Raw genomic sequence first — 13,846 nt, 5'->3', positions numbered from 1 at the left:
AGGCTCAGAGCTTCTGCTACCCCATGCTGAGCTTAGATCCATACAAAACCCATGTAGGTTTACTAAAGGAGAGATCCTGTCTCTCTTTCAAAGTCTGCTTAATTTTCTTTTAGATAAGGCTCTAAAAGGTTTTATTTAACTTTTATCTGAAGCACATTCAAAATTGATCCTGAGATGTATTGTAAATTGGATGATCTACAAAAACAACTCTATATTCTTCCTCATTCACAAGTTTTGTCAGTCTCTACCTTTCCTATAAGCATCCTCATCTTTTAAAGAGCATAAGAAAATGACCCAGGAAGAGAGTTAATCTTGTAGATGTCACCATAACAGTATCCGAACTTGGGCAGAGGAGAATCCAGGGCTAGTAGTGTGATTAAGTCTTGCTGAAATGGAAGCCATCCAATTCCTTGAAAGACTTCAGTTGTTTTAAGTTCGCAGCATGATTGGTCTCCCCTTTACATCACTATGATAGATGTCTTGCATTGTAATTGCAAGACATGCCACCCGAGTAGAGTATGGATGATCAGTCTTTTTTTTTTCTATTTTTCTAGAAACAATTGATCATTCATATTTATAGGGCAATCAACTGCTGGGCTTTGAAAAGGTCAGTATTGATTATCTAAGTCACAGATGGTGTGCTTCTTTACTATACATAAATATGAGTTCCTTTTATGAGTCTGCTGTGATTTTTTTTTTTTTTCTTTTCAGGGAAGGAGGAGGGAGGGTAGGTATTTATGTGCGTTAAACAGTGGGAATTTCAACTAACACACTTAAATTCAACCAGGACTTTGCAGTTGGCAAAGTTGTACTTTAAATTAGCAAATTCACTCCTTCTACCCCAACATACATATGTATACTCCACTTTACAGATGAGGAAACTGAGTCCCTGTCAGTGGACATGGGTAGGTAAAATGCCAGTGCTTGCATTAAGGAGAAATGGGAAGACTGTTTATCTAAATCTGAACAAGGGTTTTATATGGGTGGTGAGTTTGGGACTACCGATTCCAATTTTTTTCTTTACTGGGCTTTCTATATTTTAAATGCTTCCTGTAATAGACATATATGACTTTTGCAATTTAAAACATGATCGATTTAAAACAGACTGTGAATGACATGCCAGTTGGTTGAGTTGTATGGATAGTGGGCTTTCTCCTCAATGGCCCTCAAGGAACTCACTTTGGAAGAACAACTAAAGTCCAGGCTGCAGTGGATCTCTATCTCCTTCCCAGTTTCTGTGCATCAGTGACTGACTGTGGGACCTTCTCCACTTGTCTCTCCTACTCCTCCCCTAAATGCTTAGAGTTTTTGGCCACTTCAGCCTCCGCTCCGAATGGCAATTGGTGAAAGTGGACTACAAATCTATCTTCAGCCGGCATTGCACCAAAGAGGACTATCAGACCTGGCACCTGCTCAATCAGGTACACCCCAGGGAGGTGGACTGCTGGCTTCTAGGAGGAGGAGCTAGTGCAAGCCCAGTTGGGTCTTAACTGAGCCTTCCTATTTAGGGGAGGAAGATAGTGGGTCATCTGAGGTCGTGGGTGTGGATTTGAAGAAAAGGGTGAAACACACTCAGGTCCAGTAGGGCCAGATGATATTTAGGAACCATCTTGCACCCTGGGATCCTATCTACTAATTGAAATCACTGAGCTGCCTGGGGGAAAGGTGATGATGATAACCTGGGGTTTTAGCTCTATCCATGGAGAAGTGAGCTTTTTACAGCTAGAAGGCCTCCAAGAGTTGCTCATTTTATCTGCCAATGTGGAGGGCGAGAGCATTTCTCAGACTGGCCTGAAATAAGGGCCCCAGAGCACTGGAAACAGGTCCACTGAGAAAGGGTGTCGGGGTGAGTAGGTATAGGTATAGCAATGGTAGCTATTTACTGCTGTGAGAAATAAGCAGGCTTCTGCATTCTTCAGAACCGCTGGGTTCTTGTAATTTGTATCAACTTCTCCTTTTTTTTTGTCCTTGACTGGGAATTAGGATTTGGGCATGGTCATTTATCATAGAGAGGGAACATTTTGGGTCAACTTCAATTTCCCTCTGAAGATGATATGAAAAATGTGCCAGAAATGGGCTCCTTTCCACTAGAATTGCTACTGAAGCCATTTGGGCAAATGCCTGGTGGTCTGCAAAGATGCCTGGAGTCCTTACATTCTCCATGGAGGTGGAGCAGAAACAGGATGATGTAGACATCACTAGCTTGGGTGGGTGGAGGGTAGAAGTGGGCCCACCTCCCGTAATGTTCCTTTTATGTAGTAGTAAAAGATTAGCACTTATTCTTGAAACTCCTGGATCATTACTGAGAATGAGACTGCTACATAAAGTACCTAAATGAGAATGAACAGGCTAATGCTTCTTGTTGACAACTGGTTTATTTCACCACCTTTTTGTTTTTCTGTCTCTCTCACTATGGAATTTCTCTCTAAGGGAGAGCCTTGTGTCATGGGAGAAAGGAAAATATTCAAGAAACGTAAGCCAGGAGCTCAGTGTGCCCTGGGCCGAGACCACTCAGGATCAGTGGTCTCAGAACCCTGTGTCTGTGCCAACTGGGACTTCGAGTGGTGAGTTCTTTGGCATTTTATTACCAATTCCAACTAGGTCTTCACCTGTCTGTGGGGTGGGGTGGGGTGAAGATGAAGTTAGGAGAGGAAGCATGACACAGAGATGCGAGGTGTATCTGCTGGCCTGTGGGTCCAACCATCCCGGTTACTGGGCCAGATGGGAAGTCTGCATCCCTGGAAAGAGGACAGGCTGGGGCATTTTCACAGAGAGGGTCACTGCTCCATCAGAGCAGCATCTCCAGGGGGGGCTTCTTCTCATCTGCAGTGAGCAGCTGTATTGGAAAGTACTGGAGAAGTTGGGCCGGGCACTGACAGAGGTTAGAGAGCTACTGCCTTGCTGTTGCCTCCAGCCACGTGCACGCTGTGCTCTTCCACGTGACCTCTCTCTTATTTCCTTTTTCTCCCCCTAGTAACAGCAACAGAGAACAACTTTAAATTTCACTTAATGAAATTCAAATCTCACCTATAGACAGGTACTCCCAAATTTCCAAATATTTACCTCTAGCCCTGGCCTCCCCCTTCTCTTGGTTGGACACATTTGTGTCTGGCTATCTACTCAGCATTCATCTCCTCTTGGTTCACTACCAGGGATATCAAACTTAAGGCAGCCAAAGCAAAGCTTTTCTTGAATCCCCCTCATTGGAAGGAGTCCCTTGCCCAGTTTTTCCAACTGCAATAAAACACACAGCTATCCACTCAGTTGCCAGAAGGGCTTGGTTTCTCCTTTTCTTTCACTGTCAGATCCAGGCCATCTGCAAGTCCTTGCAGTTTCTACCCCCAAAACACATTCTAACTCAAAGCACTTCTTTCCATCTCGCAGCTGTCTGTATCACTCCAGGAATCGAACTCTCTCCACATCTACCCTTGTCACTTAAAATTCATTCTCCTCACAGCAACGGAGATGGTATTTTAAAAACTCAAACCATATCTTACCACTATTACACTTAAAATACTCCAGTATCTTCCCCCTCCCTTAAAATACAATCTGATCTTCTTTCCTTAGCTTCCTCCATTGTGGGTGATTTGGCCCTGCAATTACCTTCATGTCTAAATTCCTTACTGTTCTTACCGTATTCACTGTATTGCAACCACATTACCATCTCCTGCACCTTTATTAATCCTGGCTCATTCCTAGCAGAGGGAGCAGAAAATGCAAGAATTTCTTCCAAATCTTAGCATGACCGGCACCTTTGAGTCACTCATGTCTCAGCAAAAATATCAGCTTCTAAGAAATGCCGTCAGAGACCACCTAATCTCACCTATACCCTGGCACAGTCTAGCATATCCCTGTTTTATTGTCTCCTTAGTATTAATTGCCATACAAAATGAACATGTTTTTGATTGTTCTACTATCACCTATCTTTCTCCAGTAGAATGTAAGTGCTGTGAATGCAAGAGTTTTAGACTTCCCTTGTGTCTGCATCCACAGTGCCTGGCCTGTGGTAAACATTCAATAAATAGTTGTAGCATGTTTCTGAACATCATTCCTTTTAGGAGGGTCAAAAACCTCCCCAATTCTGGGAATGGGTACATAGGACTCTGATCCCAGCTGGATGAATTCTTCCTCTGCATCACAATAAAAAGCTAAAGTTCAATTTGAATATTTTGGTAGCCCATCCCAGCTTTGTCTTTGTTAAAAGACAAAACTAAGGACTTGGACATTGGCCTTTAAACTTGGGAGGGGCAGGGCAATGATAGAGCTGAATTTGGGCTTCTCTGGCATCAAATAGCCAAAGTAAGTCCAAGCGGGCACAGAGCAGCTGCCCCTGAATGGCAGCCTCACGCCTTCTAGCCTCATTTAATCCAGCTGGTTTTTTAGCTTGATTTGTACTAGAAACTATCCTTGGTTTCCCACTTTCTGCTAAGAATATTCCTGGAAGCCAGAGGAGTGACTCTGACTGCTCTCCACCTGTTCTTCATCCTTAAACTCATACCTGGGAAAGCATGGCTTCAGTGAAATTCATGAAAATGAGACATGCTAAATGGGATTTAAATTTGATTAGCAGGGTCCTTTCTGTGACCATTTTGAGCCCTTGGGAACAAAGTATATTTTCACATAGTGAAAAATGTTTTCAATTATTAATCACAATTAAGCAAAAATAGTCATAGCAATGAGTGCAGTAGGCCACTCAAAATTATGGCTTGCGACATATTGATGTCAACCTGAATATTCAGAATATTAATTTCAGGCTTCCTTATGTCCTTCTGCAGACTAACTCCATTGAGGCATACTGTCTTGGAATTTGTCATGGTACATATTCTCCTGTGTCTCTGTGTGCTATAATAAACCCTCACCCATTGCTGGGTAGCATCACAAGTGACAAGAAATAAGAACTCTAAAATATTTTCTCATCAGTAATTCCAGTAACATTACTGGTCTGGGCAAAATTTCTAGCACTGATAGTCACAGTTTTTGACCTTGGCAAATTTTCTTAATCTTTGTGACTTCATCTCTACAGCTGCAAAATAAAAATACATAACATCTACCTCACCGGATCCCAAGGAAGAATGAATGAATTAATATACTAATATACATCATTAATATAGATAAGGCGTTTATCCTACTGACGTACAACATAGAAATACAACATATGCTAGCTATTGCTGCTGCTGTTGCTGCTGTTCTTATTCTTATACCCTAGGGTTAAGTGGTCCCTGTGGTATTTTTTGCAAGTAAACCAAAGTTTATACATCCAAATAAGCACTGTTTTCAGAGTAGTATCTTGGGGTCGTATCCATTTACTTAGATACTGGTGGCCTTGCTCAAAGTATTTCTGAACGCTTTTTTAGGGAGTGCTGTCAGAATCCAACTATAAGTAAAGCATGGTGGGAGAGGTGAGGGGGAGCCTTTACCAGGCCTTCTGTGGGTCTCATACTTGCACTGGTAGAGGTACCATGTGGATCCAAGACCCTGTAATGTCAGGATCTTTATTATTGCCATTTTAATGAGAAGAAACATCTTGGATATAGGTTACTTGATCGAAGTTACATCCCCGGGAGAAAATGAGCCGGGGTTCAAGTGCAGATCTAGTTAAATTCACATTCTCTCCTCCACACCCTGCCATTTCTCAAGAAATCAAACAAGTCTTTATTATTTTAGATTCATTTTGCTTCAGAAAAAAAATAAAGTTTCCAACTTTAGTTACTCTAAAATTAAAACTCATCCCCAAATGACTTGGGTTTGCTGCTGTTGATGAAATATAAGGTAGAATATTTCCTTAACACTAAAACAATTTCCGTTGAAGTAGTTTTGACCATTGGTACTAGAATCATAATAGGTGTATGGTCTTCAAAAATATTTTATAGAAGTTTTTTGATATATAAGGTGGTGTATGTTTGCATTTCTATAACCAGTCACACCTCATATTAAAAAGAATATAGGAGAACCACTTGAGTAGAGTGGAGAAGTAGACAAGGCTTGATGCTGGGTTTGTGGTCATAATCTCAGAACACACACACACACAAAATCACATGGCCTATAAAGTTTTTTTTACTACTACCGAGTGGAGGAGAAGTTGTTTTTGATTACTGAAATTTCTGAATTATTTGCAGTGATTTTTTGGGGGACAATGAGACTGAATATTTGAAATTGTCTTCTTGTTTTTAAGTTAACTTCAATAAGCGTAGTGATTGGTTTAAAAGATATAGTTTTTCCATCAAATGCATTTTGTCTGTTTGCTGGTCTTTAATGCTAATGCTAGAAATCAGCATATGGCCTATAGTCTTGTCCCCTTCTCAGTTGTCCTCTCTAGCAGGAAGTATTATTAGCAAAGGCATCTGAAATGCCCAGTGCAGTTAGTACCAGTGATTATCATGCACAGTCCATTTAGATGTTTCCCTAGGCCAAATCAGGGCAGGTTCATTTGATTGATCTAGGAAAAGTTCAAGCCTCAGAGACAGCAGAGAGAGTGTATCACCTAGTTCCATCAGTTTGGGAAGGAAGAGTAAAGACTGCAGAGGATGAATTAAATGTCTTCATATTGGTGGAAGAATTGAGGAGTGCAACCTGGATTCACAGAGGGAAGATATCTTCTACCTCTGTCCCTCTTCTGCAAGAAAAGAGGAGGTTTTCTAGATTCTCAGAAGCATTTATTCGTAGCAAAACATTCACTTCCACAACTTTCTGCAGAGCAAGTATCAGTAATAAGTATGACTTCTGCATAAAGATCGATGTTTCAACATAAGAGCCTCATAAATCCGCCAGCCTCAAGCGTACCCTAGAGAGCCACTTTGCAGCAACCTCCATCATGGCGCTGGATAAGGACCAGGAACAAATCCTTATTGAGAGTAAAGGTTACTAGAGACCATCAGGTAGTCAGAAAAGGTGCACGAGGCGGCTCCTCTAAAGTCAAAGGAGGGCTCTTGAGAGGGAGTAGCCCTCCAGGAGACCTGAATTCACTTGTTCAGTAAGAAACCGGTTGAACCAGAGATTATTATGCCTAGGAGTTCTTTTCTTTCACTCATTCACCTAACTTCTCTCTCAACAAAAACTTTTACTGAGCACCTACTATGTAGCAGATGTTTTACCAAGTCTTTGAGATGAATTATCTTAATCTTCTCAATGAACTCCCAGAAGGAGAGTCTGCTATTTTAGACATTTTACAGATAAAGGAATGGAACACAGATGTTAAGTAATTCACTCAGGATAATATTATTCTGACTTTAGAGTCCTGAGTCTTATTATGTTTTACAGGCTACCTCCATGTCCCATACGGCACTACGTCCACAAAGCAAGTTTATCGAGTGGTGATGTAGAAGACAGGGGAGGAAATTTGGGGGTGTCACAGCACATACGTTCAGATGTATCTGAAGTACATTAATCTAGTGGCTCCCCAGAGTCAGCTTGAGTACTCTGCATATGGAGCACGAGCAAGGATGTGTTTCCACAGTGGACAAGTCAGAGGATAAACAAGACAATAAACAATGTATACAAAAGAGTTATTGCACTAAAAGAAGGCATAGCAGAAAATAATGAGTATAATGCTGAATTTTATTGTCCAAAGCTATCATAGTCACATGTGGTTATTTGCATTAAAAGGAAATAAAAAATGTTATTCCTTTATTGCACTAGTTAGGGGCTACCATATTAGCTTAATATAAAATATTTCTCTTATAATAGAAAGTTCTATTGAACAGCACTGGTTCTGACTGTATGTGCTATAGATACACAAAACAAAGAGAACGAACAGATCACTGTGGACTGAAGTAATCATGGAAGGCTTCCTGCAGGAGGTGGCAATGGGACTATGTAGACTTCCTGCTGAGGAAGAAAAGAAAAATAGGCAGTACTTCAAAGAAATAAATAAGAGACTGAGAAAACAGAAAGAAAACATAAACCTAAAGAAAACAGATATATAAGAAGGTTGTTGGTGAGTAAAGGGATAAGGCAGATGGACAGCATGGGATTAAATTAGGAGAAATATTTGAGGAATGATTGTTGGATTTTCCAAGCAATTTCTGAAATGGTTTGGATATAATTGTAATTTTTCTTTGCGGCTGTATTTGGGCTTATGTCTTAGCTAAATGATGATGTTAATGATTAATCCATTGTTTTGGTTGCTCTTGGGCCTGCTTGTGTTTGTTGAGTGCTCAGTCCATGCCTACCAAGAACCTCTATCTGCCTAATCCCAAACCTACCATGCTATCCTGCCTGCTAAAGTGGAACAGGGTGCCTGTAGATCACTAGTCCTGGAATCTCAACTGGCAGATGGGAGGATGGAGAAATGGGAATCAGGGAGGCTGTGATATGGCTGTGAGTGGTCTGAGAGTCCCTGCAGCTTGTCTGGAAGAGAGCATGACTTCTTGGTTGGCTCCAAGAGTTTCAGAATGTCACTCCTGGGGACTAGGGGTCTCCTTGATGAGCCCCATGGGATTGGACTCATGCTGAACAGGGATCAGGAGTCTCCATTATCACCTCTGCCACTGCCAGCTGTGTACAATCTTTGGCATAGTCATTTCTCCCCTAGAAAAGCAAAAACTTTTCTTTTCCAGTCTGCCAACTTAGGAGATTGGATCCAAGAATGAAAGTATCCCTTCCTATTTTGACACGCAGAGGTTTATTATTATTATTATTATTATTATTATTATTATTATTTCTACACTGTCCTGGCTATCCCTCCTTTAGAATCTAAGCCTTTTCCCTGGATGGAATTTGGAAGACATACAGGTTCCTAGAAATGAAAAAGTTGTTCCTAAACTTTTAGAACTTCTAAAGCTGTTATAGTGGAGAAAGACAGAGAGATGACTTATTTCTTGAAGGAAAATGTGTGTATGTTTGCAGAATCTGCGACAGCAGACTTCCCCGAGGCAAATCAAACTTTCTGGTGCATTCTGTCCAAACTTCACAATTCAACAGAAAAACGCCTTTCCCCAGGAAGCTGGAGCAACAGCTGGAACTGCTTGTTTGTCTAATCATGCAGACTTCGGAGCTAGGAAGGAGGTTGGGCTGTATGAGATATTTTAATATACATTTAGGAGAAATTAATGAAGACGTCCACAGCTTGGAGGCAGCCAGTTTCTACTAATGTTGTTAAATATTAATGAAATTCTTTTACTCTTTGGGGCAAAGCAGCATGCCTGGTGCACCTTTTAAAATTACTGCATTGCTAACAGGTAGCAGAGCTGAACAGAACTGCTAAACACAGTTACATTTAGCAAAGACCATTAAGATGTTTCTTTCATTCTTAAAATTGCTTAGGAGAGAGCACCTTTCCTTCATAGGAAGGTAATCCCTAAGGTTAGTAGGACATTCGATAGATTTACCTCAGAAAACAACTAGAGAATTTTTGAGAAGGTAGTAAGGATGCACCACAGCCCAATATTTCCACAGATAAACAATGCTTAGAAATAAGTAATTCAGGCCAGGAATATGGGTTCACGCCTGTAATCCGAATACTTGGGGAGGTTGAGGTGGGCAGATCACTTGAGGTCAGGAGTTTGAGACCATCCTAGCCCACATGGCGAAACCCCATCTCTACTAAAAATACAAAAATTAGCTTGGCATGATGGTGGGTGCCTGTAATCCCAGCTACTCGGGAGGCTGAGGCAGGAGAATCACTTGAACCTGGGAGTTGGAGGTTTCAGTGAGCTGAAATCACGTCACTGCACTCCAGCCTGGGTGACAGAGCGAGACACCATATCAAAAAATAAAAATAAAAAGAAAAGAGAGAAATAAGAGATCCAGCAGTGTGCTGATAAATATTTAACTGCTGGCTCTCTGGAAACAAACAAATTAATACTCCCTGATTAATGGCATCTGCTGATCATCACACATATGCCCATCATGGCAGATTTCAAGCTACCAACCTGACATGAGTGAACACAGAACTGGGGAGAGATAGCTAATACCACAACATTATATAATATTCCTACCATACAGGGAGATAGCTAGTACCACAGCATTATATAATATTCTCACCATACAGATACATGGATGTAAAGCACCTCAATAGCATGGACGTTAGAATGATAGAATAGTTTTTATATAATATAGTATATATTATATATAATATTAAAATATAGTAATCAGGAATATATGTTTTAAGTATTACCTTTGTAATATAATTTATATAATTGAAATTTCATACAATTTCATTTTTAATAGTGGCTTTGTTTAACAACCACTAATTAGCTTGCAACATTTCTGAGATGTTAACTGTGAGCTCTCATGGGCTATTACAAGCTGGCACAACATTGAGTCCATATGAACTGTCAGGCTGAGAGATCTCCAGTAGTTAATCAGGAGGCTTGGCCAAAACATTTACTTGGCAGAAATGTCTCTTTCTCCTTCCTTCCTTCCAGCTTCATTTAAACATGCCAATATCAAGACTGATCTAAAGTTCCACCTTTCTATGTAGCAATCCATGATTCTTGTCACATTAACTCCACAGGAATCTGTTGGGCACTTGGGGCGACTCTCTGCAGTCCACACTGTAGCATCAGTTATGGGCTCACAGTCTTCCTGCAGAGACAGATGTAATGGCAACCATGTAATGCAATGGGATAATTTTTTTTTTTTTTCTTATGAGACAGAGTTTCGCTCTTGTTGCCCAGGCTGGAGTGCAGTGGTGCATTCTTGGCTCACTGCAACCTCCACCTCCTGGGTTCAAGCGATTCTCCTGCCTCAGACTCCCAAGTAGTTGGGATTACAGGCGTCTGCCACCATGCCTGGCTACTTTTTGTGTATTTTTAGTAGAGACAGGGTTTCACCATGTTGACCAGGCTGGTCTCAAACTCCTGACCTCAGGTGATCCACCTGCCTCGGCCTCCCAAAGTGCTGGGATTACAGGTGTGAACTACTATGCCCAGCTGCAATTGCTTTCTAATGTAATTGGAATTCATTTACCCAATAAATATTTAATGCCTGAAATGTCCTAGGTACTGTTCTAAATTCATATTGGTCAAAAACAAACAAACAAATAAAAGCTGACAAATATCTCTGCTCTTTTGTAGCTTCCATTTATAGTTACCAACAGGTTATGACCCCAAAGATTTTGTCTGGGGAACCAGCGATGGCGTTCTATGACCTAGATATTAAAGAAGGATAAGTAGGAAACTACCAAACATAGAAAAAAGTGGAATGCTTCAAGCCTGAGGGATTACATAGAAAAAGATAAAGAGGGTTGAAAAGGTTGGCTAGAAGTCTTCAGTTAAGAGTTTGATGGGAAGTTGGGTAGGTGGGGTCAGACTGGGAAGATATTGTATATGATCTCATTAATCAATTGGTTCTTTCTTGGCTGTACTGTTTAGTGCTGTGCTGCATATTGTTTTATTCTGTTCTTTAGTCATGTTTGGAGTATGCTGTATCTCTTTCCCCCAAAGACTGAAAACCCTTTGAGGACAGGGATTGTCACACCTTTTTAAGTTTATTACTGTTATCATTATTATTATTATTTTACAGGGCAGGGCACATATTGAGTTATAAATAGATGTGGAATTAAATTTAAATTTTCAGTCCCCTCTCCCCTTCTTTCCTATTGTAGATACACACACAGACAACTTGCCTCTGTTTTCACTGGACTTCCACAAAATCTTGGCTCAAAGAATATGCAGGAAGCAGAAAAAGAAAGGAGCTGTGGGTTCTGAGAAAGCAACTTCTTTTCTGCTGCTTTATGTTTTATTAACACTTAATGGATTAATATTTATATGTCCAGTTCATTTTGCCCCATCGGTGGGTTTCAGAAAACCCTACGATGCTTAACTTAGAAACATGAATTCTGCCAAGTGAAGCTACCCTCAATGACCTCTGCTTGGCTACAATAGCAATAATCCCTTCTACCTACTTTATTGTTCTTCTGCTTTGACATTTACACCCAGGAGGCTTCTGAAACTCCAAGAAGTAGGGAAACACCGTTTGTACTTCAGATAGGGGACCTCCTTTTCTGTACTGCTCTGTTACTTCTCTGTTTTTCATCAGGGAGAAAAGCAGAAAGAAATCGTAGTGGACTTATGGCTAGGATGTTAAAGAAACACACAAAAAGAGCTACAGTGTAGTTTTATTTTATTTTTAGGGAAATAGGGGCCTTTGTTTTATCTAGTCAGGAAAAGTTTGACTGACTCTCTGTGTCCATGTGAATGGACATGTATATACGTGTTTCAGAGAGGGTAAATCATTGTTTTTGTTGTCATGTGCTTATTTCAATAATTCTGCTGTGACTTAAAATGTACTTTTAACAGCATCCTCCACATTTACTCCCAAGCCAATATACCTGCCACATTATTTATATCAATACCTTTTTAAACCTAGAATTTCTATTTGCTAAGTTGCTACTTTGTTCTGTCAACTGGACTCCAAATGACATGGAATTATTTAAAAGGCTAAAAGTTCACTTTCAAAATATGAATATTTGCCCTCACTGGGGATATTTAAAACAATGTGTTATGACTTTCTGGATGGCAATAGGGACATGTATATGTTTGTGTGTACCTGTGGTTATTTTAGCATTTGTACATATGTACTACTATGCAATATTCATTTTCCTGACAGTGACTATGGGTATGAGAGACATGGGGAGAGCCAGTGTGTCCCAGCTTTCTGGTACAATCCAGCATCCCCATCAAAGGACTGCAGCCTTGGTCAAAGCTACCTTAACAGCACTGGGTAAGTAAAACACCTACAGGAACTCAGCTCACTGTTTTCCTGTTTCTCTAAACTAGGACAAAAGGACATGCATTGCTATTGAATACAATGGAGTGAAGATAGAGTCTGTTTATAACAAATGGCATTTGAGGGGAAGTGAGGAGTTCTTTAGCTGAGAGTACTTATTTGGGGAGCATCAGAAGAGATTTCTGATTAACCAGATTTCAATACCTTTTGATATTTACTTATGATAGACCACAGTTATTGTTTTAGTTAATCCTTCTCTTCTGGAAGGACATGTAGCTTATTCCTTGACACTAAAGTGAATTAAATTAATACAAGTGATGTGCAGATATTACAGTACTTTCTAGTGAAAGATGAATTGAAACTCTCTGACACTGACGCTGAAAACTTAAAATGAAAATTCCAAAGTTCCATTCTAGGAATTCCTGGAATAAAAATGTCAAGGACCCTTTTCAGGAATTCTCAAATTACATGCATGTTTATCTCTTTGTTCATGTATCAGTTACTCTTTCGGATGCTTGAAAAACATTTTCTTGAAGTTTTGTTGTCTTTCCCTTTCCTTTGCAGCCTCTATAACCAAGAACAGATTTGGCAAGTGGATGGGTGGTCTAAGACAGCACCTCTCAAATGTTAATGTGCCTATCAATCATCTGGGGATCTTATTAAAATGCAGTTTCTGATTTGGGAGATCTGGGATGGGGGTGAAATTCTTCCTTTCTGGGAGCTCCCATGTGATGTCGATATTGCTGGTCCTTGGACCGCTCTTTAAGTAGCAAGGGACTGAGTTGTTCTGGACACCAGTCTTAACTCTCCCAGTGGATCTTCTGTCATCTCAGTCAAGTTATTCATCTTGATGCTTTTGCCATAGTTAGTTGTAACATAGTGTTGGTGCTATCTACCTAACTGATGTCAACAAAGGAAAAAATAAGATGAGAAAGAAGTGCCGACTGGTCTGAGATACTCTGAAATGCATGTCAACTATTTAGTTCTGGGAGGACTATTCCTGGAGCCTGAGCTAAGGCTCAAGAATCTTTGCTGTTATTTAATTGTAGGAGTATAGTTTAGGGACTTAAGGCATTCAAATTGCAGATCCAACAGCATGAACTTAAAGAGATTGTGGTGTCAGAGAACAAAGTGCCAGGAAGTTTGAGGAAAGGGAGTATTATGGGCACAAGTGATT

General features: G+C 40.4%; 1 protein-coding gene across 1 annotated transcript in view; it reads left to right on the top strand.

The window, feature by feature from the left end:
• Positions 1-13,846, top strand: part of SORCS3 (sortilin related VPS10 domain containing receptor 3) — a 620,529-nt gene that overhangs the window by 555,237 nt on the left and 51,446 nt on the right. The window contains exons 15-17 of the mRNA XM_023206212.2: positions 1,304-1,421; positions 2,431-2,564; positions 12,550-12,663. Of these exons, the coding sequence (XP_023061980.2) occupies positions 1,304-1,421; positions 2,431-2,564; positions 12,550-12,663 (366 nt within the window). The remainder of the gene's footprint in view (positions 1-1,303; positions 1,422-2,430; positions 2,565-12,549; positions 12,664-13,846) is intronic.

Source organism: Piliocolobus tephrosceles, chromosome 9 (genome assembly GCF_002776525.5).
Source record: "Piliocolobus tephrosceles isolate RC106 chromosome 9, ASM277652v3, whole genome shotgun sequence".
Classification (NCBI taxonomy): Eukaryota; Metazoa; Chordata; class Mammalia; order Primates; family Cercopithecidae; genus Piliocolobus; species Piliocolobus tephrosceles.
The sequence above is the reverse complement of the archived record's forward strand: the minus strand, read 5'-3'. Positions and strand labels throughout refer to the sequence as shown.